We start from the raw sequence: 26,439 nt of genomic DNA, 5'->3' as shown, positions 1-26,439 counted from the left end.
TTTCAGCTGGTACAGCTGCCGGCGCGGCTGATCGAAATTTGACGCACTCTTTCAGATATCTTGGAATCCTTACGAAACAATAAATCAGATATTTTTGTAATTAATTATCTATTGTTATGTATCTTCTTTAACCATGCAAGATTTCAACCAGGTAGGACATACAAGCGCGAGGCAGAGTGCTCCGATGTAGAACTTGTAGTGCATGTGGTGGAAATGAAAACAACGTTAAGTGATCGGGTGGTTTAAACCGCCAATACGAAGAATTTGAATCCTTTAGAAATCCATACTTATTTGAAGACAGTTGACCGTCGGAAAACTCTTGATCAGCAAATAAATGAGTATTTATATTTTTTGAAGGAAACCCCCCCCCGCCCCTCTGCTGGTAGCGATTATTTTCTCCCATACCTTCCACCTGCCTCTGGTAGGTGAAAATTCAGGGAGACCCGCACCACAAACTGCAAATTATGTCTCAACATTCCTGAAACCAACCCTGCGGTGTTTGCGCACATTGTGAACCAATAGTTAGTTAGTTAATTTATTTAAAGACATTCAGCATCTTGGGCTATTAAAAAGGCGAGACATGAACTATGCCACTATAGATACACAAAACTAATTTTCCCCTTGAAATATCACATGGAAAACGAATAATATAGTTGAAGTCTGAAAATCAACTTCCAAACAGAATAGAAGTGTTTGCAACTATGTAACATCGGTTAAATTACATTGTTCGTGCAATCGAACCGTCATTTCATCGGTGTTGGTGGCGATTTTAGCAAGTTGGCAACACTGTTTTGCTGCATTTAAATCCATTAAAAATATCGATTTTAGGTGAGGCAAGCTGCCTAACCAAGGATCGATTGTTTTATAAATACTTAAAGGAGGAAAATAGTGTTGCCAACTTTCAAAAATCGCCACTGATCGGTGTTATATCTCGTGTAAAAGTGGCTTTCCGAACATTCTAATACCCTGTTAGTTGTGTGAGCTGTTTTCTTTCCCGTGAGGTTTGGAATAGTAAATATGTGACTCATTTTTTCTAGTATTCAGACTTTGTCTAGTAGCCTATACGACACTGTTTTCAGTAAGTTTTCACCGTACTGGATGACATTTTTTGTGCGTCTCATCGCAGTCGTGAGCCGTAACGAGGGAATTTTCATTCAAATTTTCTCCCTGCCCTCCTCTGTGTTTTTGTCTCGAATGTGTCGGTTTTAGGAAATGAACATTTGTTGAGCCCGGCAAAGAATGACGTGGACTAATTTTTTGTGAGGATTGACAGAGAGTTGATACATTGTGCTTCAGTCGGCAGTGATACATGCAGAGGATGACACGAAATATGTCCCCGCGTCAGCTTTTTGACTCGTGTAGCTTTTTTGTTAGTGTAATGAAACAGTTGAAACAATTGATTCTGCTCTTACAGAGCACTCTGAACGCAGTTTTGCAGTCTCCTCAGTACGTAACGAAATTTTACAGTGGGATCCTCTAAAGTGACTTAAAAAAGTTGTGAGAAAAATCGGAAGATTAGGCAGAAATAGGAGCTCGGCTTCAGCAACTATTTTTGCCGGGGGATTGCATGTTCATCAATTCGGATGTTTTTATGTTCTGTATCAAAAAGTTCAGCAATATTGGTGAGTGTTCCAATGAAAATGAGATTACTTGAAAAAATATTTAGTACGATTAAACTCCTGCATCAGCTTCTCAGTCAAGGACATTCCAATTGTTCCAAAACAAGGCCAATTAAAAACCTAGTTCTATCCTGGCGTGATTCGTATAGTTCGATCAAAAAGTTCCAAGAATTTTCCTGCAATCGTATCAAGTTGATTTTTGACGTTTTAGAGAGCTATAAACTGCACGAGTTAAATATTTCGTTGGTTTTTACGCCGACGTGATTGCTTGATTTACGGTACTCCTTCAAATGCGCTCACGTTACTATCGCGCTGTTATGAAGCAAGAGGATTACTATGCGGGTGTGGGGCTCCAAGTTTCTTTGAGCACTATTAGCTCAAATACAGAATATGAATTCCAGATACAGTGCTGAAAATTTGAAACCCGATTTCTGTAACGATAGATGAGTCGATATTTGTTCACCATCCAGTAACAGGCTGAGAAAACAAGGGAAAATTCACTTGAAAAAAGAGAGACCAACAAGGCAAAGCCGAGGCCATTGTATATTATCTGAACAACTTATGGGTCAAAACACAAGAATCAACACGAAGAAAAATCTTCCGATCAATAATTTCCTCGTCGGATTTCTTTTGGGACAACCAAAAGTCCCCTTTTCCTGATGAGATTATTGTTACGACAACTAGAAGCCCAAAAGAATTACGAGAATTCTGGTCGTCTCTGTTGAAAGGAATTCAATGTGAATATTATTAGCATCGCGTTGCGATGGCCTATATTTCCAATGGGTAATATGGGATATTTTTTTCCATGTAACATAATTCAAAAGCTAATATTTCAAACCTCTTAAATACTTTATTACAAATGTTGCTACACTCAGTCTACTCATTGAAAAAATCAAATCTGTATTTTGATGGTCAGAAAGTTCATTGAGATCTCTACAGAAAAAATGCAATTTCTACATTGTCTGAATGCAATCAGATAATCAAAAAACAATTTACGAGTATTACTATAATTCACATTTTCCAGCGTAATATTTGAATGTTTTCTAGCTCTAAAGTCCTTGAGGAAAGGAATCGGAAAATTCACGTTCCATGTATGATCTTCAGGCTCCGTCACATTGCGATGGAGACATGTGTAACTTTAAATCAAAAGCTGTAATAAAGCTATCACAAAAATTACTGCATCGTCAATTTTTTTTAGGTTTACTTTTCCATGCAGCACCCAAAGTCATCTTAATGAACCTATTCTTAAAAGTCGTGTTATGACGGGGAGGCTCGTGGAACTTTTTTATTATACATCACGAATTTAATGGAAAATTTTGCTTGTTGTATATATTGCCTCTATTTCTCCAAAATTGTTTCACCTAAAACTTAACAGCTATTTCTGTTAGTCTTGCACTCAAGTGCAAGAAGAATTTATGGAAACGACTCATACCCATGTTATTTAAAATGCGTGATTTTAATTTTGTTTTAAACATTGCTATGAGCGGTGCTATACATTTTTAAGCTTGGGAGGTGAGCCAAACTTTCGAAACTTCATGCTAGATCGAGGGGAAATAAGGAGAAAGCAATTTTTTTTGTTGAACTTTCATTTATTTTGTAACTTTCATCTCTTAAGTAAAATATTCTGACTAGTATACAACTGCGGTGTTTTTAGACATTCTCTGGTTGATTTACACCAAAACGTTTGTGATTACTACTCTAAACGAGAATGTCAATATCTTAATCTGAGTTCTCTGGGTCAAAGGTTCTCTTTATCATGAAATGTCACATTGAATTTGGGAGGAGTAAGTTAGGAGTACTTTTGAGTTCAACTAGTCAAAAATATTTTCCCATCATAATTAGTCGAAAAAAAATATTTTTGGAATGCAAAAATGAGCCCATTAACTGTACCATCAACCTTTAGTCTCTCGAAAACACCAAAAAATTGAAACCGTTATTTGGTTTTGACTTCGATGTGGCCTTGTAGCTGATAACTTTTTTTGTCGGTTTTGACTTAAAGTGATTGATTGGTTTCTTTCTATTTGAGTCGTCGTTTTTCAAAAGATAGGACCTAACTACATTTTAATGTCACGCAAATTTCACTCTTAATCTCACTCTTAATTTCATTCTTTTACGAGGAAACTGCTGGACGTTTCTAACCGATAAATTTTTTTTTTTTTTTTTTTTTTTTTTTTTTTTTTTTTTTTTTGCTGGTTTAGTGGCTTATATTCCGTTGGAACCTACAGCCATCGATAGACAGTATTTATTGTCCTCAGACATCATGGGACTTAGGCACATCCATGATCCAGGCTTTCAAATTTTCAGGGATTAAGGCCGAGTGGAATCTTTTTCTGCAGATCCACTCGTCAGTTCCGTGAAAATTCGTCGCCACCACCGGAACCTATTGTTCTAAAGTCAGACGCGCTGACCACTAGGCCAACCTGGCCGGAAAACCGATAAATTCACGAACATTTCGTTCAATAGCACACAAAAATTAGCAGATTTGGACAGAAAAGGTAAAGGCATATTCTTGCAAAACAATTGAATTCCTTGAGTCAATAATGAGGAATTGAGGTACCTCCCTTGTATGGAAAACGACAAATTCGGTCCAATCGATTAGGTATTCAATTTTTTTTTCTTTTTTTTTCTTTTTTTTCAGTTTTTGCGACAGTTTTGACATTGAACCTCTTGGTCGCGTCGGGGAAGACAACGCTGAAAAAAACGTCACCAATGAAGCGGCTCTTCCGATGCTCGTGTTTCCCGACACGTTCTCACTCCTCCGAATCCAAAAATGTGGCGGCTCCCTCACCGCCGAAGCGACAGCTGAGCCAAAGCCCCGACAAAAGTCCATCGAGAGAAGTGCCCATCCAGTCGGAGTCAGACACGGGTGATGTGGACGTGTGGCACGAATATCCGAACCCGTTCGCTGATTTTGTTATGATAACAATGCTCAAGTTCAAGGAGGGTGATGTTCTCTTCACCCAGCAAGGGAGAACACTCGTGGCCATCTCGGAAACCAAGCTCGCCCAGGTTCTCGCCGGGAAAAGGCGCTGGTCATGGACTGCCATCATAACACGCAACAAGAGAGGTAACAATATTTTTACTATCTCTTTTGTCAATGGTATATTGCTAAAAGGAATCTAACTTTGTGAGGGGAGAGGAGTTCAGCTTGGTGACCAGTGGCGTGGCGTGCTTTGCGATGTATCGATTGATCTGCCATTTAAACCTATAGAAAAGGATCGATAAACAAGGTGTTCGCAGAAAACACCTTCATAATCGATTATTTGCCATAACTTCAGATGGGAAAATATCGATAATTGATCATTTACGCCTCGCCACTGTTGCTAGCCTATTTGTAGATATTCTTAGGTGTGTTTGTGGGCTTTTTCATTTCCTTCTCCTACTTCTACCTCTATTTCGACATCCTCTTTTCTTCTTCTCTTACTTACTCGTCTTCGTTCTCTTCGAATTCTCAAAGATATTTAATGTTTCTTGACGCGTGAATTCAAACCTCCTGCTCATGAAAACTCAATGGTCTACGAGAGTCAAATCGCGGACTAAACGTTACCATTACAGTCTTAGCAATGTAAAAATCTGGCAACCTCAATCTTGACGCTTTGGCTCAGCAACATACCAAGTTATGTAGAGTTTGAACTATACAGGGTGTTCGATTAAGAAGCCTGTCGAAACATTTGTGACACGCGATTTGATCCACGTAGAGTATTGAATTTCTTGTGACCAGGCAATTCAAAATTCCTGTAGGTAACTAATGTAAAATTAAAACGTTAATATCTTAGTTAGGAGTTGATTTCGGTAATTTTTGATGCAAGAAGAATGTGTTCTGCGTGAGATTCTGGTTAAGAAACATGTATCAGAATGCTTAACTTCGAACCTGTTCTAGTGGTCCATTCTGAATATTGACTTTGTTTCCGTAAGGGAATCTCATTACGGCGCGTTTCGTGGATATACCCGACACCGAGTCCTGGACCCGAAGGAAGAGAGCAGCGCTGATGAGAAAACTGATGAACAAGAAATTACCGTACCGCTACTATAGTTGTAACGAGGAACACTACCTGGACTACATCTTATACGGCACAACGCACAAGTCATCGTACTCTAAATGCCCCCTTGGGCGGGATCTGGCTAAGATTACGGCAAAGGAGATAGAGAGCGAGGGCTTCGAGCTACAGAACAAACGAGGGAAGCCGGTGGTCCCTGAAACCGCGGAATTTAACCAATTTTCGGACCGATATAATAGGAGAACGCCTGTAAAACGCAGGACGTCACAAGCAAGGGAAGGTCCCTAACGTTAGATTTTACCTACATATGAAAAGTGCGAAACAGTATAGCAAAACACTTTAAAATATTTCGAATATTGTAAATACGAGTAGTTAACTCTTAACAAACTTGTTTGACTTATGTTGCAGAGTATCCTCTCTGGGTATTATTTAAGTATGCGGTTTCAGTTCCAATGGTTTCAGAAAGCTCTGAAAAGAACCTATGTACTTAAAATGTTTGAAAAAATAGTTAGAAAAACTCTTGGAAAGTAGTTCTTCTTTAAGGATTTTATACGTAAACTTTACTCTGAAAAAGTTACCAAACAGGCTTTCTCGAGGTAAAATTTTGGAGATATAATGAATAGTGCTTTTTAGAGGTATACATCAAGACAAACTCTCCATGCAAAGATAGGGAGCAAATACATTCACAGAGTTGCCGTGATTTCAGTTTAAGAGTCCCCAAATAAGGTGGCAGCCCTGTCAATGTATTTGCTCCCTATCTTTGCACGGAGAGTCTGTCTTGATGTAGAGGTGGACTCTCAGGATAGCGTGGGATATCCCCTCCATTTTTGCCTTAACTTGAGAGCTTTTTTTGAGCTTGGGAGTTGACTTCAGAGAAAACCAGTGGCACCATCGTGTTTCTCGCGAACTTTTACTTATGAATCAACAGTCAAATCGCAAATCCCTCACACATGCAACATCCCCATTACCACGGATGCACCCCAAGATACGTAATTTTCGAATTTACCTAAGATATTCAAAGGCGGAAAATATTCTTCATTTCACTCCTATTGATTCAATCGGAGATTGCTCACACTGGCAAGGCTTCGGCTCCTACGATTATCGTCGCTCCTCTGACGTAAGGGCGTATGTCGATTTCCACGTAACCCTGTTCTCCATATAAATCAATGCTTTTCAAGGCTCATGTGGAAATCGGGATAGGAGCGACGTTATGAGCGTATCATATCGGATTTCCTCTTCTTCCGGATGACTACCCCTCGAATCAAATCTTTTCGAAGTCGCAGGTCGGGAGGGTTGGAAGCGAGCGGCGCCTCGCCGGTAGGCAAATCGCCTCTCACCACGTTCCGCCACTTACCGTAAAACTCAATCTCTGTAATCGTTCCGGAGTCCCGAATGAGCGGCTCGGGCCATTCCCTTTTTACGGTCACCAGCCAGCTCGTTCATTACATATTGTGGAAAGAATCTAAACGGCCGTCTTCGGTAATAACTGTTATTGTCATTTTTTTACGGGCGGGTTTTATGGAAACAAGGAAAAGACGAGTGCCGCCGTCGAACACCCCCGACGTGCAACATGCAATTTTACTATCGGATTCCCATAAAAAGGGGCGGGCGCACGAAAACCCGGCCGGGTGCGGGCGGCCCGCGGCCCACGGCCGAGCGTGCTTACAAAGAATATCGCCCTCCCCAGCTCTTACATCGGCGACGCGCCCCTTCATGTCTCGATGTTGCACTTCCAAACACTCACTCGCCAACGAGAATGCTACACAGTAGCTCGAAGCTCAGGACTTAATTAAGGGGCCATCCATGAGTGATGCCAAGTTTTGTTTTGCTGTATTGTACTCCCTCCCCGCATTTCAGTTACATGCAGTGTTCGAAACTCATCTATGAGTTTCAGGAGCCATGTGGCGCAACGAGCTCGATTTTTAGGGGCTATTGATGATTTTTTGGGGGCCATTGAAGATTTCTTAGGGGCAGATTGACTTTTTGCCTGTATATCACGGTACAATAAGTGAAAAGTTAGACGCAAGATGTGTTGGTCACGTGATTTTTAGGGGCCACGTTGGCGCAGAGCCATCATTTTTTAGGTACCATGACCGATTTCTTAGGCGCATTTGGCGCGTTGGCGCCTGTGAGTTTCGAACACTGGTTACATGTCATACAATGTTGAAATCTCCCCCCTCCCTCTTATCGTCGTCCGGCTAACAAAGGAGCGTAATTACACACTGAGGTGCGTCCGGGAAAGCATTAAGGTGATTTGACGAACGTCATATTGTGTAGCGGAACGACATGAGATACATCGCATCGATTGGTTCCATTTTTTCAGCTGCTCATCATTTTTTTGTCATGGGAACGGAGTTCCCCATGATATTACAATCGTTCCGTTGCTTTCGCTATGGGATTCCCTATACCTCTGCGACCTTGAGCGTTTCGCCCAGTCTCCGATTTTTGGTTGATTTTCCGATGTATCAAAAACCGTTGTATTTTTTAGCCAATCATGTCTCTACGTCAAGTTGTGTTGATTTCTAAAATTCGCTTTCAGCGAGTTTTTTTCCACCCTGAGATGTCGTGTCTGACTGGTAAATCTGCGCAGAACCACAAAGTTCCGTTTTTAGGCAAATTCTTTTTTTTGGGAGGTTTTCATTGGCTATTTTTCGCCATCAGTTTTCTGTTCGTTGGTGCAAAAGATCGCCTACTTCGTTGCTCTTGAGAAGCCGCCATTATCCCACCTCAAATTTTAAACATAGAAATAAAGAAATTATAACTATTGTGCAAGGTGGAAAACTGCTCTGGAGGACCCGTTACGGATATATGAGCCAAAATCGGAACTCGATTGATTGATTTATTCCATGAATACAGAAATATTGCCTGAGCTTACTGCCGCGATGGCAAATGCCTGCTGATATGAACCTTGAGACACATGATAGCATAGGCAAACAATGTCTCACAGAGAAAGGCGCTTAGCTCGTTTCTCCAGAAGCTACGAAGACGCGAATCGCCGAATCGCTCAAGGACAACTCTTGTGATAAGTCCCGCCCACTGCCGAGTGTTTTAAATGCTATTTTTTCTCGGACAGCCGTGGACCTGTGGTAGCCTAGTTGACTGAGGCGCCTAATATTTTGATAAGGTGCGGGCAATAGGTGAACGGGAGTTCGATACCCGACGATGGGAGTTAAATTTTAATGGTTGTATTGAATGTTTTAGACCAATCATCAAAAAATAATTAATACTAGATGATAAATGTACGAACATTTTCTCGTGAGTTAATATGTTAAACAAAAATACTGGAATATACCTCCTTCATATAATCAGCCACATGTTCCCCCAAATTAATGACGTTATTTTCTTTTTTCAATAAAGTTAATTTGCATTCAACGTTCGTAAGTTAAGCAAAAAGTACCTATTGATACAAATAGAAAGACATGAAAATAGTATGTCTAACATTTCAGTTGTTTTTTTTTTTTTTATTTATTTTTTGTTTTTTTGTTTTTTCAATACAACAAATTGACTGGGACTAGAATCATTGTATCTCTGAAGACAAAAGCTAAGTTTTTTGATACAGAAATACTAATATATTCATCCTTTATATAATCAGGGAGATGTTGACCCAAATATTGATGTATATTTTCTCTGTTCGCCCAAATTAATGATGGTATTTTCTTTTTTCAATAAAATTAATTTACATTCCACGTTCTTAAAGCAATATTTTCTCCAAAATTCAGCAAAAAATAACAATTTATACCTACGCAAAAAGTAAATAAATAAATAAAGCAATGACATGAAAGTAGTATAGGTAGTACACATCTAACATTTCAGTTACATCTATTTGAATGAAAAAAATGGCAACTTAGGAAGCACATAGGTCACTTATGATGCGTATTCGGGCATATGCGTAGAGTAAAAATATCATACTTTACGCCGAAAAAACGAAACTGAAAGTTAAATGCGTTAACTTCCAAAAACCATACATAATCCAACGAAAATAAATAATTGGTAAATATAACAGCTTTCTTGTATGCAAAGAAAAAAAATTAAAAATGTTAAAAAAGAGATGTCGACACAAAATTACATAGCCCCTTCAATCCTGAAGATACTACAAACGAACTGTATCTTAACATTTTCATATCCCAGAAGCAAAAGTTCCCATGACGAATATTGCTATCGCTAGCGATTGCAAAAACCAACTTGTTCAAATTTTGAAATCGCAATTCCGTTGTCAGGAGACTAAAACTTTCACTTACCAACCCTGGTAAAAATTGGCGATAAGAGCTGCGTTTCAAAATACCATAGGAATTCTTGTAGCCGGCTAAGGAAGGCTACAGAAAATCATATAGCTGGCTGTAGAATGCGGAGAAAATCCTATACGGCCGGGCTATACGAAGCGATAAAAAATTATGCAGCCGGGCTTTACACTTTATCGCCTGGCTGTTGCTTTTTCGCCATCGATTATAAAAGGCTATAAGATATTGTGTAGAAATTCGTATGCTTTGGAAATCATTAAGTTTGATACGGAACCACCTTAATATTTACAAAACACACATTATAATTTCCTTTAATACATATTTTTTTTCATCAATTAAAATGAGAATAATCCATACAGGATGTGCAAACATTTCAAAATCATGAGTTGAATAACGCTGATTCCGCCAGATTAAATATTAGAGCCTAACACAAAGCGGAGCGGCGACGCATTGGCGCCTACAAACCTAACAGGGATATTTCACGCATTGCGCAACGCGTGAAGTATCCCTGTTAGGTTTGTAGGCGCCAATGCGTGTCTCGCTCTGGCTGCCCGCCTGCCACGGCGCTTGAAGCAACTATTTCACACCAGAGGTGTCGCACAGTATCATACGAAACTGAAGGCGCTTTAATATATTAATAATGGCACGCATCCATCAAAAGTACGGAGCTTTCCTCGCAAAATAAATCAAGATACTACGGCCCAAAAAGAGAATAGTATTCCAAAAACTCACTAAGTCCTAGCATCCGTAATTAGTAACGTTTAGCATACACTTTATAGCCAGGCTGTTGCTTAATCGCCATCGGCTATAAAAGGCTATAAGAAATTGTGTAGCCGGCTATAGAAGCTATTGGAAATCTTACAGCCGGCTGTGGGTCTATGGCAGGTCTATGGTATTTTGGAACACAGATTCTACTGCCAATTTTTACCAGGGAATTTTGACAAACAAATTCAACGTAACAAAGGCGTGGTTTTTTTCTAGAAGAAAAATATAGCATTCGATGCTGATATCGAAACTGCACTCGAATGCGATATCTTTCCTCTAAAAAAAAACACGCCTTTATTACGTTGAGTTCGTTTGTCAAAATTGTTGAGAGAATTATTCAGTCTCCTGACAACAGAATTGCAATCTCAAAATTCGAGAAAAATGACGAGTAGCTGAAAGAATACGACCAATCGATGCGATATTTCGCATTGCGTTCTGACACAAAATATGGCGTCCATCGAATCACCTTAAAATGTATGGACAACAGGGTTTCTCGTAGAGTGTATAGTTACGACTGTTCGTCAGGAGAGCGACGAGTTCACTCACAAAAACGGCACTCGGCGCTGTTGCTTGTTCTTGGATACAATAAATGAAATCCGCCCCCAGACGCGGGAAATTTGAAAAAACGAGTTCCAAGCCACGAAAATTGTATACGAAGAAATGAATTCAGGCTTTCATAATGTGTCCATCGTGATTTTCGTGTCATTTCGCTTCTGAAAAAACTATTCACGCGGCTGTATCTCCTGCGTACAGCAGACCATACTGCCGTGCCAAGGAAGAACGCCGTATGAACCATTAGACGTTGCCAAATTTCCTTCGATAAAAACTGAATTTACTGGGAAAATTGTGAATATTTTTTCCCAAAATTTTCAGACTACTTTGTACGCAATTTAATATTAAACATCTGAAAATTTAAAAGACAAATTTGCATAAATATCGTCAAAAATACATGTTTTAACCGGGGAAATTTGGCAACTCTCGAATGTTGATACGGCGTTCTTCCTTAGCACGGCACTGCAGACCCAATTCAAAGATGGACGTTAGCGTCGCGCCGATTTTAGCCTGAAAGCAGGTTTGGCATGGAGGATGTGACATGATTTGTGAAGATGGACCTTGAAAATTTTTATATTAAAGTTTAACTTTAGAAAATTCAGACATGCACCGAGAAAAGGAGCAACTAGCACCCTCTGTGGTAAGAATAATAACCTAAAACCAAAGGTAGCTTATTCCGAGGGCTTCTGATGAGAAATTCCAGTGTAGATAACTCAAAATCGGCAATTTTGACATTTTTCCCCAAATTCGGCTTTCACATTCGATTGTCACACAAAACATGAGATTCCTTTTCACAGATCCTGTCACACGTGTGAAAATTTGACGTTTCACAGCAGAGGAATAAAAAAATCAGTAGCATGAGAGGCTGGAGCACTTTTTGCGGAGGCGGAGACCCATTAAATTCTGACGTGTAGCTTTGACGTAAAATCGTACATCAACGCGTAATGCGTCACTGCGAGGGAAAAAAAGACAAATTGTGAAAACAAGGGGAATGAGAAAATAAAAACCTGCAACTACGAATCTACGTGTACGTGTGACTACTGAATGTGACTTCCAATTCTATCTCGATATTCAAGAGTGATTAAGTAGAGTGCTTGTGTTAAAAAAGTAGAATTATTGCAATACGGGTGTTCTTTTTTTGCTACCGATACTAAGAAAAGGAATTACGTATTTCGTCTAATGAGCGGACACTTGATGTTCCGGGAAAGCGCTTTTCTTCTGACGCAGTTCGTTCAAAACATTTTATCGCATCGTCATTCAGTGAGCAATATGTACATGAATTTAAACATCCTTTACCGTGTTAAGTTGTTTTTGTCTTATAGTTTGTGACAGAGTGTACTTGCCCAACCACTGATCCAGTCAAGCTATCAAGAATGTCTAAAGGTAGGAGAAGTTTTGCTCCTTCTTTCATATGAAATTGATCCTACCTATTCCCGAAACTTTCAAAAGTGAGTGGGACTAAATCGAGGTGTAAAACTTTAACTTGCGAGTTTTATCATAGGTTAGCGGCAACCACTCCGATACAGTTTAATCAATTCAAGTTGTCACAAGAAAAGAAGATGCCCCTTACTATAATTTGTCTTAAATAGATTTTTATGCTTTATTGATAATTTTCAATTTGTATTTTGTTGAGACTTCAGTACAGTTTCAGAATCTTAACATTGTAAGAAATAAATCCCTACAATGGGATAAACTCTCAATGTTTATACTGTAGTTTTTTGTTTGACGCTCGATGCTTGTGGTTAAAAAATTGAAAATGGCGAAGTCATATGGAAGCAGGTAAATACATCATTGATGGTTACGGGTGTTTCTTTAATTGAGGAGCCAAGAGATCATCTACGCAGCAGACATATTTGGAAAGTAAAATTCTTGTATTGAGATTCAATATTTGCATATTTGCAGCAAAAATATTCCAAATTCCCAGTGAAATCATATTGACCTTCTTTTTTTCGTTTGTGAACTGGCACCCACCAGAACCGCCGTCATTCCATTATTTTCGGGGTAGGAATTTTATTTTATTTATTCTTTCGTCGGGTGTTTGACACTATGAATAGAAATTTAACTGCATATCTCTAACGTTGCAGTTTATCTGGCAATACTACTCTTCCTGAATTTCAAAAACTTGGACGGTCGCAAACCTCAGCAAGAACCTATTGCCACTTTCCAACGTATGAGCAGCCTTAGTTTTGAAAGGGGGAACGTTCTGGAGACAACATCTGGAGACCTCTTCCTCGCAGTAAGCAATGAAGAACTAGTTTTTGTTCGAGGTGGCTTGAGAGAAATTTTTACCGGAACAACTACGGTCCAACTTATTCCCGCGAATGACGTCAAGAAAAACCGTCGTCTGAAAGTTCGCCTCAAAAATGTCCATTCGTATTTCTTCAAAAGAGCAAAGAGTATTGCCCTCGCAAAAAGACTCATCAATAAAAAACTGCCTTTTGGCTGGCTACGGTGCAATAAGAAACATTACTGGGATTACATTCTTAATTCTACAACACACACAACAATTCTGTTCAAATACTGTCCTTTGACGCGTTACTTAAAGAACACTCCAATCGAGGAGATAGAGGGCGAAGATTTTTTCCTCGAAAATGCTTACTGGAAAAAAATTTATATAAAAGATTTGCCGTCATTTTCGTCAAATTCTAAAACAACCGTTGAACTGAACGCAAGCTCGCGAACAAGTGAATCTGAATCTGATAAATCTGTAGTCTACCGCTAGTTTTTAAGATGTTTTACTCAACATTCATCCCGAATTTGATTTCTTCATTCGCTGATATTTTAGGTATACCAATATTTCACGCGTTCAAAATTGTGAGATTACATGAAAGTTTAGAATTAAAATGGTGTACTTCAGACTCAAATATTGACGTAAAAAATAAGTTTTAATTTTTAGTTTTTTCACAAAGCATTTTAGACACCCTCCTTGGGGTATGCCAGATGTGGAGAGTGGATCTGTCTGTTGCAAGCAAGAGATGCAGCCAACTGAATAGACTTTCGGAGAGTGAATTCGTTCAAAAATCATTTTTAGCACGTCAAAAAAGTCTGAAATCTACTCCTTAGCGCGCAATTCACGTAGTTTGTAAGACGTTTTGTCAAAACCGCGCATGCAGGCAGTTTTTCTTAGTGGCTGGGAGTCAGGTTTGTCCGAAGAAAGACCTAGCATACAACAACAAACATGCACTTATTTTGTTCAATTTTTTTATGGTTGTGATGTAACAGCTGTATGTCATGATCCATTTTGGGGAAAATCTAGTACTTTTTTCCGTCGAGGCAGTTCATTTTTCCGAGCGTGATTTTTTGTGCTCCAAAATTTTAAAACGACACAGCGATCTCACGTCAGCGTCAGCGTTTCTGTGCTAGCTCAAGAGAAAACGAGGAAACTCTTTCCTCGATTAACGCTCTGGGACTATTTTTAAAAGTGCAATAAGACACGGTACACTTTACGCCGTCAAACATGACATGTCTGGGGCAACTGGCCGATTTTTTCGGCACGCCCCGTACAAATTGCTCCTCACAATGCCGGTGATCAAAGGACGAGGGTCAGAGAGAATGAGGTTCATTTTCACGGCAGTCCTTTCTGATAACGGACAATACATTGCCAACTCGGGGAACGAGGTGGACAACTGTAAGAGACGGAGAGCTTCCAGATCGAACAAAAATTCGGAAATTTGATGATGAAAGAAATTTTCGAAAAACAAAAAATACACCAAGAAATTGTGTTCGGTAAAAACAACGCATAAATACCCAAATAGCTCCTCTATTTTTTACATTTCCCTCAATCGAAATGTAAACCATCTGGGGCTTTCTGGAGAAAGATCTCCTAAGAGACGAAAATGAATACGACCCGCGGCTTTCCAGATGACATGTCCAAGACATTTAAGTCCATTTGTAAGTGCGAAAATGTTATATGCCCTACCCCCTGAAAGTCCAATCTATTTATGTCCAAAAAACTAAGTTGTTCGTCCACAAAAAAGTTCAAAAATGAAAGTTCAAAACTACGAAAAGTCCAACGAAGGTTAGGTTAGGTTGGTTCTTTTATTTTATACTCTCTAAAGGGTTTTCACATTAAAACTTCGCAGTTTAGCTGAAGTGGTTGATATGACTTCAAAATTTTTAAAGTGTATAACCCTAAGCACTATCTAAAATGAATACATGTTCGGCAAAATTGGCCCGTTGATCTCTTTTTCGGCCCTACCTAAATCTAAATTCAAAATTCTGTTTGTGAAAAATTAATGTAAAAAAATTCACTAAAAATTGTTTGTTCCTACCTCATTCTTCCACAATAATGACCACTTTGATGATCTCTAAAAAAAGGGAACAGATAAGGGAGAAACTACATTTCCCCTTCTCACCCATGATAAAAAATTTTTTCAACATTGAACATAATGCATTTGCGCATTTCGTAAATTGATTTATGCATACTTGGACCTCATACATTTTGACATTATAGTTTGGACGTTACAATTTTGGACCCAACATCCATGTATCGACCCATACGACTGACAGAAAACTGCCGTCTTGCACTGGGAAAAAAAAAAAAAAAAAAAAAAAAAAAAAAAACACAACACACACACACATTGGATCTAGAGTCGAGACTCTTGAAAACATTGACAAGAAAAAATACTCCTGATTCAATCAGATTTTTGCTTAAATCAAAAGGAAATCCGCTCAAATTAAGAGGCTTGGTTCTTGATTTAAGCAAAAATCCGATTGAATCATGAGTATTTTTTCTTGTCGATGTTTTCAAGATTCTGGACTCTAGACCCAATGTATTTTTTTTTCCAGTGTGTAGATGGGTGGAAAATAATCGTGGAAAAGTTCCAAGAATCTGGCAACGCGGCGGTGACTCCGGTTCGTCTGTCCGAGTACTTAACTCTAATAAATGTCTGCCTAACGAACAGATTGCGTGACTAAGATTTTATGCGGCCGGACGGTGGGAACTTTATGTCACATCCAATTTGTCTTGCCGCGAATAAAAGTCGCCGTCACGAACGATTTTTATCTACAGCTTGCATTGCATTTCGACCAATAGACAGCTTCGCGATACGATCGCTCCTTCAATCGTTTGACCAACCGCGCCGGCTAACTAGCCTGTCGGGCGGTGCACAGTGGATCGAGTCAATAGGAGAAGTCGGACATGAAATTTTTGGCTAAAACTGCAAATTAATTTGTTTATTTCGTCTCACTTTAACTTTTAGGGGTGCCTTTAGAAGAAAATTTCACGAAAAAAACGAATGGAACCTTTTTTGGAACACTGGAAAAAAAACTCATTGGATCTAGAGTCTAGACTTTTGAAAACATTGGCAAGAAAAAGGACTCTTGATTCAATCAGATTTAAGCTTAAATCAAAAGGAAATCCGCTCAAATTAAGAGACTTGGTTCTTGATTTAAGCTTAAATCTGATTGAATCAAGAGTATTTTTTCTTGTCGATGTTTTTAAGAGTTTGAACTCTAGATCCAATGTGTTTTTTTCTAGTGTGAGTTAGAACTTCGTGGAATATGACAAGAAACACCTCAATCTTGAGTCTGTTTCTGTTGGGAAAGAGACTGCTGCTTCTGGTCTGTCTAATTTGCATGCGCAAGTTTGTACGATCGCATCAAATGCAGTGCGGCCGGCGCGGGGCGGGCGCGCACGGCGCTGGACGCTAGCGCCTTACAAGACCGCAGGATACTTCATGCATTGCGCGTACACCACGATGCGTTCTCAAGTCGCTGAAAAGTCGTATTTTGCTAGTGTCAAACCTACCCCGGTTCACGCCATTTCCGAACAGTGCACACCGCGAGCTTGCAATCTTAGGATCATAGGATTGTAGAGATTGTGTTCCAATGTGTTTTTTTTTCCCAGTGAACCTCACAGTTTTGTATAAACGGAGTTATACACACTTAAAGTTGCCAACTTTTGTCCAACCTCTCCTATTGACTCGATCCACTGTGCAACGGGTGCTCTAGGGGAGTTGACAAATCCCCAGTAAAATATCTTTGATTTTCTCACATTTGTTCTTTAAGTTTACATCCGTGCTTCGAGGCGAATTTTTGCGATCGAATACGGTGGACATTACAAACCGGTGCAGACCCCAGAACGAACATCCCACCGCTCAGCGAAAGTTGTTCCATTAGTTGCCTCGTGAAATTCTCTTCTAGAAGCAACCCTTTAATTTAAAATGTGATGAATTAAACATGTAAATTTTCAGTTTTAGTTTAAAATTGTATGCCCGACCTCTCTGATTCAAATCGAATTCTTGAGTTAGATTCAAACTAGCTTTTTTGCAACCGTTCGCCAAGAGACAGCGAATTTTAATACAAAATCGGATTGCTGTCCTCGGTAAAGACGATTTGAAGATTCAGGACACGGAAATACAAAGTTATTTGATATTATCCTTGTGCCGCTGGACCCCATATCTCTCCTTTGGTTCGCGGTTGCAGATCAAGCAGATAAATCATACATTATTCATCAAGTTTAATCCCTGCGCACCTGGTGTGCTCCCAGTCGCAGACAAGGTACTTACATGAATAATTCTACATGAAAGGTGTTACTCACATTCATTTATCTCAACCACAATTCCGTGTGTAATATATCGTGTGACGCGTTGTACAGTGCGAGTCAACTCAGAGAAGGCGTGCGTCGTGTATCTAAAATCTAAGTCACTCTGTCAGTCCTGATCATAAAACAAGGACTCACGCACTCACGCGGATTGCGAGAGAGGAGTGTTGATTTGGAGAGATCACTCAGCGCTCACAAAGAACAAAGGCTTAAATCTTCTAGATTATTGTGGCCAAAGTGTTGTGCATGGGTAGGAGAAAGGAGCCCTGGAGGTCGCGTTACGAGGACAGAGAAAATGACAAATGAACTCTGCAGCAATGTTCAAATCAGGCTCTACTTCAATGTTGCCAATTAGAAACGGATTTTGTGCTTAAAACCTTAAAAGCAATTTTATGACACTGTTAATACGAAAGTGTTCGATAAATGTCTCGGCCCAGAAAACAATCCGAATACTGAACTTAGTCGGATTTTTGCGAGTTTACAGTTTTAAATTTGCAATTTTAATAATTTTTTTCTTATTATTAATTTTTTCTTTAAAATAAAATATTCGGATGAATTAACCATTTTTTTCAGTTTTCTTCAGGGCTTAAAATTTACAACTCAGCTCATCTGTTTTATTGATACAAAAATGTACTTCAATTCTTACAGGTTTATTTCTGAAGACATTTGAGAGCGTCCTCAAAAGCAAACCGAAAACACCAAATGTATTCACCCAAATTCACAAAAATGGACTCCTAAAATAATTTTTCCAGAAAGTATAGGGGCCTATTCTTCAAGGAAGCAGTATTCGTTCATGAACTGATGCAATGACTGCATCATGCGATATGCGCGACACTTTCGATGGTTCCACCCAGAAAAGTTGAGCTCTCGGGATACCGGTCGTTTTGCCGCGCTTTGCTGCGAGCATGAGAAAATCTACAGCGCCTTCAATTTTTTGGTATGCAACCCGGACATCCATAGAGCACGAATAGTTGTATTCAGGCGTTACAACGAACCTTGCACCCATCGGTCACTACAAATGTGTGACTTCTCACTTCCGCTTATGAATGAAGCACAATATTCCTTTTTCGTTATTATTTATCATTCCTATTTTGTAATCATCAAGGCAGAGGCTTAACAATATTTCACAGTAGCGATTTGTTTTTTTCTTGTGAGAAACGCACTGAAACGTGCGTGTGTAACATCTATTTGGAAAGAATGGAAATCAATATTTTATAGGTCGCTTTATACTAAGAGACCTGATAATTAAGTTAATTCCTTCAATCTAAGGGATCACAGAAACTGTCGATTAACTCAAAGGGACAGTTAATTTAGTTGAAGAAATATAATATTCGTATCCCTAAGATTTTAAGAGCCGCATTTGACCGAGGCGAGGTTTCTGAATTTTTGGAAACTGAAATTTTCTGTTTTTATTCTATCACTGGAAAAAAAACACATTGGATCTAGAGTCCAGACTCTTAAAAACATCGACAAGACAAAATACTCTTGATTCAATCGGATTTTTGCTTAAATCAAGAACCAAGCCTCTTAATTTAAGCGGATTTTCTTTTGATTTAAGCAAAAATCTGATTGAATCAAGAGTATTTTTTCTTGTCAATGTTTTCAAGAGTCTGGGCTCTAGATCCAATGTGTTTTTTTCCAGTGATTTTTTCCACTGAGGACGAAATTCCCAAAAACCTGTTTCTGCTCTACGATAGACATTCGTCACCTCTCTACTCCACCCTCCTCCCCCCAAAAACATTCCAGATTCCCGAGGGTCCGTCGAGTACACCACAAATTAGCGCGCTTCACAGCTTTCCCGCGAGCCACACCTGAGACTCAGGTAAGCGCGAAAAAAAAACCACCCGCGTGAAATAATAAAACCAAGCCTTGAATTTTTCATTCCGTCTGTGACCCAGTTCCGGCGCTATCTGTCAAACAATTACTTCGAATCAACGTCGGGCGAGCGAATTCCGAAAATATAAATCGTCGGTCAAACCCCGGCCGGGCGATGCAAAAATGCGGGGAGCGCCGGGGGCGGGGGGCAGTGGAAGGGGACGGATCTCGGAGCGGGACAAATATTGACTTATTTGCACGCCCCTGAGTAAAACATGACAACAGATTAGGAGAGCCTCGAGCCCCCGAGCGCCGAGCCTGAAGCGTGGTCAGTTGACACCCGGCAAAGTCCAGTTAATTCTTTCCCCCGTTGCCGAGTCCCCTACAATTTTTACTCTACAGGCCAGAGATGCAAAATTGTGTGTAATTTAATGTATTCTCTCGAGAGAAGCCCAAATATGGGGGAAAAAACAAACCCCAAAAAAATAAAATAAAATAAAAAACAAAAAAACACTTTAGCCGAGAAATTTCGTAGCATGGAAAATGTTTTTAGCGCAAACCCTTCGGTTCTTAAAGAGGGTTCTGTAGCCAAAATATGAAACTTGTTAGTTTTCCAACATAGTAAACACTGGGGGAAAAAAACACATTGGATCTAGAGTCCAGACTCTAAAAAACATCGACAAGAAAAAATACTCTTGATTCAATCAGATTTAAGCTAAAATCAAGAACCAAACCTCTTAATTTGAGCAGATTTCTTTTTGATCTAAGCTTAAATCTGATTGAATCAAGAGTCCTTTTTCTTTTCAATGTTTTCAAGAGTCTGGACTCTAGATCCAATGTTTCTTTTTTTTTTTTTTTTTTTCTCCAGTGCAGTATATATTGTACTTATACATTTTGAAATAGGGAACTACAATATTTGGCTCATTTCACAAACATGTATAATTAGATTCCGTATGTGGATAGGTGCTTTTGTAGGTTAGCCAAAATTAGTATAGTTCCTGATTGCAAAAGAAGGTCTGAATTTATCTAAAGATTCAATTCTTCCGAGGTCTCTTTTGACAGTAGGCACCCCCTCTCCTTTAGAGCGTTACAGATACATCGAGGACAAATTTTCCAGTTAAAAATTCCGGGACGAGAACACTCGTTGAGTCAACCAGAAATCTCTAAGTAACGCAGGATTTCTCTTTTCTATTCTGCTGGTGAAATCTGATTGAATCGAGAGTATTTTTTCTTGTCGATGTTTTGAAGAGTCCGAACTCTAGATCCAATGTGTTTTTTTTTTTCCAGTGCTTGTCTTACCTTGTTTATAGGTATTCGCACATCATGGCTTCAACTCTGCTCAAGTTCCAGCTTGGTTCTTTGCCTAGGTGGAAATCTGACGGGTGATAAATTCGGGGACGGAGAGTGGGTTGCGGGTGCGAGGATGTGGGCCGAAACGTGAAAACGAATGCTAAAAGTTATTCATGGCTCGGGCGGGCGGCGACGCGGGCGGGCGGCGGGGGAGCCGGGGAGCTTGACTCCGTTTCCGGGTTGGGATTTTACTTCCGCTCTGCGGGTTGGGTTGCCCGGTGGCCGCGGCGCCGCCTCGGTGCTCCTGCTCCTGGATTAGAGTTGGATACGAGCCGGATCGCCGGGGATCACCGACGACAGCTCCGGCCACCTGCCGACCTCGCTGCCGGCTTTCACCGCGCAAAATTCACTAGTTTACAACCTAGGACGCAATAGGCTTCTTGCAAACTTCAGCTAGAGCAAAACGAGAAGTTGGATTGCATTTTGCAAAAAGGAACCACTGCATTGCAATGTTGCTAAGATTGTGCAACTTCTTTTGTCGTGGAGGAAAAACCCGATTATCCATTAATAGTTTCTATTTGACTCGCTAAAAACTATAAATTTAAGACAAAAATTACCATCTAAATTTCATAGTTTTTCACAATTTCCGCAATTTTATTGCAAAAGTTGAAGTTGCACAATCTTAGCATCATTGCAATGCTAGTGGTTCCTTTTTGAAAAATGCAATCCAGTTGTCCGTTTGTGAAAATGGATCAAAAATTACGATAAGCGCGCTGGAAAAGTCTAAAATACGCTTTCGACATCAAAACTTGCGTGAGAAATATGCGTTTTTTGAGCCTCTAGCTATAAAAACGATACTCTGGCTCAGGTGAACATTTCGTAAGGCGATGTTTTAAAATTTACTACTTTTCGATCTAGGACACAATGAGTCTCTTGCAAATTTCAGCTAGAGCAAAAAGAGAAGTTGTCCGTTCTTGAAAATGGATCGAAAATTACGATGAGCGCGCCGAAAAAGTCTAAAATACGCTTCAGACTGCAAAATTTGCGTGAAAAATATGCGTTTCTAAAACCTCTAGCTATAAAAACGATATTCCGGCTCAGGTGAACATTTCGCAAGGCGTTGTTCCAAAATTCACTAGTTTTCGATCTAGGACCGATGTAGAAGTTGTCCGTTTGTGAAAATGAATCAAAAATTACGATGAGCGCGCCGAAAAAGTCTAAAATACGCTTTCGACCTCAAAACTTGCGTGAGAAATATGCGGTTTTTAAGCCTCTGGCTATAAAAACGGTACTCCGGCTCAGGTGAAAATTTCGTAAGGCGTTGTTTCAAAATTCACTAGTTTTCGATCTAGGACACAATTAGACTATTGCAAACTTCAGCTAGAGCAAACAGAGAAGTTGTCCGTTTGTGAAAATGGATCAAAAATTACGATAAGCGCGCCGAAAAAGTCTAAAATACGCTTTCGACCACAAAACTTGCGTGAGAAATATGCGTTTTTTAAGCCTCTAGCTATGAAACGATACTCCGGCTTAGGTGAACATTTCGTGAGTTGTTCCACCCAACCTTTGCGCAGGAGGATACACTGGAAAAAAAACACATTGGATCTAGAGTCCAGACTCTTGGAAACATCGACAAGAAAAAGGACTCTTGATTCAATCAGACTTAAGCTTAAATCAAAAAGAAATCCGCTCAAATTAAGAGGCTTGGTTCTTGATTTAAGCTTAAATCTGATTGAATCAAGAGTATTTTTTCTTGTCGATGTTTTTAAGAGTCTGGACTCTAGATCCAATGTATTTTTTTTTTTCCGGTGTGCTACACACTAATATCCACCACGACAGATGCACTGAATTCACCTAGAGCAAGAAGAAAAGTTGCCTGTTTTAGAAAATGGCTCGAAAATTACGATGAGCGCGCCGAAAAAGTCTGAAATACGCTTCTAACTTTTCCAAAATACCATAGACCTACAGTCGGCTGTAATATTGCCAATAGCTTCTATAGCCGGCTACACAATTTCTTATAGCCTTTTATAGCCGATGGCGACCAAGCAACAGCCAGGCGATAAAGCGTATGCTAAACGTTACTAATTACGGATGCTAGGACTTAGTGAGTTTTTGGAATACTGCTCTCTTTTTGGGCCGTAGTATCTTGATTTATTTTGCAAGGAAAGCTCCGTACTTTTGATGGATGCCTGCCATTACTAATATATTAGAGCGCCTTCAGTTTCGTATGATATTGTGCAATACCTCTGGTGTGAAACAGTTGCTTCAAGCGCCGTGGCAGGCGGGCAGCCGAAACACGCATTGGCGCCTACAAACTTAACAGGGATACTTCACGCGTTGCGTAATGCGTGAAGTATCCATGTTAGGTTTGTAGGCGCCAGTGCGTCGCCGCTCCGCTTTGTTAGGCTCTAATATTTAATCTGGCGGAGTCAGCGTTATTCAACTCATGATTCTGAAATGTTTGCACATCCTGTATGGATTATTCTCATTTTAATTGATGAAAAAAATATGTATTAAAGGAAAATATAATGTGTGCTTTGTAAATTTTAAGGTGGTTCCGGATTCAACTTAATTATTTCCAAAGCACACGAATTTCTACACAATTTCTTATAGCTTTTTATAATCGATTATAATCGATGGCGAAAAAGCAACAGCCAGCCGATAAAGTGTAAAGCCTAGCGATAGGAACTATAGCCCGGCTGCATAATTTTTTATTGCTTCGTGTAGCCCGGCCGTATGATTTTCTCCGCATTCTACAGCCAGCTATATATGATTTTCTGTAGCCACCTTTAGCCGGCTATAAGAATTCCTATGGTATTTTGAACGCAGCTCTTATCGCCAATTTTTACCAGGGTATGTGAGAAATATGCGTTTTTTAAGCCTTTTGCTTCAAAAACGATACTCAGATGGAAGGAGTTGTTCCATTCAACCCTTGCGCATTAATATGCTACACAATATTCAGCACGGCTGACGCGCTGAATTCACCTATGCTACACAATATTCAGCACGGCTGACGCGCTGAATTCACCTGGAGCAAAAAGAAGAGTTGTTCCTTACAGATATAAGTTCAAAAATCACGATGAGCGCATCGGGAAATTCTAAAATACACTCGTCATTTCAGGATCTGCCTAAAAAATATGCGTTTTTAGCGTCTGAAAAACCAGGCACACTATACTTTTTCATATCAATTAATAATTTGAAATACATACGTTCGCTGAAATATCTAGGAGAATAGTTTGCGTAATTTCATTCCGTACCTGCAATCAAAAACAAGTATGAATTATTTCACAGAAAAGTATTTACAGCGTGAAAAGAGTTTGAATGAATTTCTCATGTGTGTCAAGCTAATGTGTGACTGCGCTTCTGCCACCAGTTTTTCTGCCAAAGCATGCGCGCATTTATCATCAGTTGTTAAAAGCTTCTATCTGAAAAAGCTGAAGTTGGTATTTTGCAATTCCGGAACAACACTCGGCACCGAAAAAAAAAGGTGCTGTAATTACACCACAGATGTTAAAAAAAGTGCTGTAGTAACGCCACAGGTGTTAAAAAATGTGAGACATTTCTTGGATGTCATCATTAACACTCTGGTGCTAATACTTTTACATCCTAGAATTTTACTTTAACACCATAGTGTTAATGCCATCATCCTACAATTGTCGCACATTTCTTTAAATCTTTTTTTTCGGTGGCAATCTGAACTTCCATCCCTCTGGAGGAACGGAATTTACACGAAATGTACAGTAATAAACTATGAATCAAATAACTGAGGCTCATCTAGTGTAACGTGTGATATTAAGACGAAAATCGTTTTCTTTCGTTAACCGCTGCTTCTGAATCAGGGAGTCTTCCTCCGTGGAATCATGTTAAGTGCTGTTTCGGGATGGAAGCGAGAAAGAGTTGGTGGAAAACGACGCGCCGTTTACCCTCCGCCTCCGCGGGGTGGGGGTGGGGGTGCAAGGGTGGGAGGGACGGAGAAGGTTAATTGCTCGCTCATTTGTTTTATCTCTCACGTGCTCAGGAGCGTATACTTATTCTCATTTGACCGCATGCTCCTCCATGCTTGGACACACACGAATCGCTTACGGAACTTACATCACTGAACCTCCCAGCATGGATGAAGCGTCCCCGTAAATCAAAGCTAACTTTAACAATTCATCCGCGTTTCTTTCGCTGGTTACGTCATGGTTCCTGGTGCCTTGTAAGTAGAAAATCAAGCTCTTTTCAACCGACTCTCCATTAATATTTGAGTACCTTTAAGGGTAAACGAACTTGAATTTTTGAAATTGGTTCTTGAATTTGGAGGAACTTTAAATGGAGCGCAATTTGCGTACAAAATTGAAGTTATCGCCAAAAGATAAAAAGAAATTCGTATGGTCTGAAATGGATCAGTGTAATAAGCGCATACTATCAATTTCTTTTCTTCAATTTTTTTTTCAGTAAAAGGTAAAATTTGTCGATTTTTGTTGAGCCGAACAATTTCTAAGGTCCTTCTTTGCATGTTAATTTACAGTTTTACGCAATACTGAAATAAAATATACCACTCGGACGCTGCTGTGTACGGGCGATGACATATGAAACCAATTTAGGTACGTTTTGCTCACTTTACGTCAATTTTCTATTAAAAATGATAATGCGCACTTAAACGAGTAAGAAATCCAAAAAGTACAGAATATAGTTTTTACATACATAAACTGCCACAAACTAGTTTGATTTTGTATGAGCGCCTTCATTAAATTCGACCCGCAACCTGCTCATCCTAAGAGTACGAATAGTTATCTCGCGAATTTTGAACTTGACACGCGGTGAAATACGTGACAATTACGTGTGGGGAAACGTAGTTTTATTGAACAATGACTTATAAAGGTCGCCTTTGGCACGTGAAACTGCCCATGGAGGGGTTCTATAAAAAAAATTGGCGCGAAGACTGCTCGGAAATATCAGCTCAAACAGAGAATATGACGATTTCAAATTTCCAGTCACAAATACGTAAATACGTATTTTAAGGATTAAGCTATTCAATAACTTAATCAAGTGCTTGCAAATGACGTTCTTATGGGATTATAAAAAGCGTTTACCTTTGAATTTAATTTGTTGAACCCAAGTCGACAAAAATCTGAATCGTGCAACTTGTTGCCTCTACTAAAGACTAAAGGTCTTATATCTAACGATATTCAGAACTGATTTTACAATGTTTGGGCGCACATATCAAAAGCTGCAGTTTTACATCATTTTTATTGCAACTATAAAAAGACAAAAAGCCCAAAAAAGCACATAAGTATCTAAAGCGTACTTAATTTAACACATCGGAGAAAACCTAATCCGGTAAAAGCGCCTTCATTGGAGTCCATCTGCAACCTGCGCGTCCTAAGAGTACGAATAGTTATCTCGCGGATTTCTAACCCAACATGCGTGACATACGATAATGCACGGTGAGGATACGTGCAAGAAAACGTAGTTTCGTTGTATGTGAACTTACGAAGTCCGATTTTGGCACGCGCAACTGTTCATAGGAGGGTTCTCTAAAATAATTAGCACGAAAAATGTTCGGAAATATCATCTCAAACAGGGGTTATGCCAGTTCGAAGTTGCCAGTTAAAAATAAAAAAAAAAATTTGAGA

General features: G+C 39.5%; 3 protein-coding genes across 3 annotated transcripts in view; 2 read left to right on the top strand and 1 right to left on the bottom strand.

Moving 5' to 3' along the window:
- Positions 1 to 26,439, bottom strand: part of LOC109034384 (uncharacterized) — a 286,237-nt gene that overhangs the window by 181,056 nt on the left and 78,742 nt on the right. The window lies entirely within an intron of this gene.
- On the top strand, positions 1,319 to 10,311 carry LOC109034385 (uncharacterized). The gene is made up of 3 exons (XM_019047505.2): positions 1,319 to 1,622; positions 4,258 to 4,686; positions 5,535 to 10,311. Exons 1-3 carry the CDS (start codon positions 1,568 to 1,570, stop codon positions 5,903 to 5,905), a joined length of 855 nt encoding a protein of 284 aa, XP_018903050.2. The 5' UTR covers positions 1,319 to 1,567; the 3' UTR covers positions 5,906 to 10,311.
- Positions 11,629 to 15,639, top strand: LOC140223806 (uncharacterized). Its single transcript, XM_072299033.1, has 2 exons — positions 11,629 to 12,555; positions 13,257 to 15,639. Exons 1-2 carry the CDS (start codon positions 12,546 to 12,548, stop codon positions 13,892 to 13,894), a joined length of 648 nt encoding a protein of 215 aa, XP_072155134.1. The 5' UTR covers positions 11,629 to 12,545; the 3' UTR covers positions 13,895 to 15,639.

Source organism: Bemisia tabaci, chromosome 4 (assembly GCF_918797505.1).
Source record: "Bemisia tabaci chromosome 4, PGI_BMITA_v3".
Lineage (NCBI taxonomy): Eukaryota > Metazoa > Arthropoda > Insecta > Hemiptera > Aleyrodidae > Bemisia > Bemisia tabaci.
The sequence above is the reverse complement of the archived record's forward strand: the minus strand, read 5'-3'. Positions and strand labels throughout refer to the sequence as shown.

Bases quoted from the DNA above. Each gene is read 5' to 3' on its own strand.
- LOC109034385 (XM_019047505.2), top strand. From the start codon at position 1,568: ATGTTCATCAATTCGGATGTTTTTATGTTCTGTATCAAAAAGTTCAGC. The intron at 1,623-4,257 runs GTGAGTGTTCCA...CTTTTTTTTCAG, and splicing joins CAAAAAGTTCAGCAATATTG to TTTTTGCGACAGTTTTGACA. The intron at 4,687-5,534 runs GTAACAATATTT...TGTTTCCGTAAG, and splicing joins CATAACACGCAACAAGAGAG to GGAATCTCATTACGGCGCGT.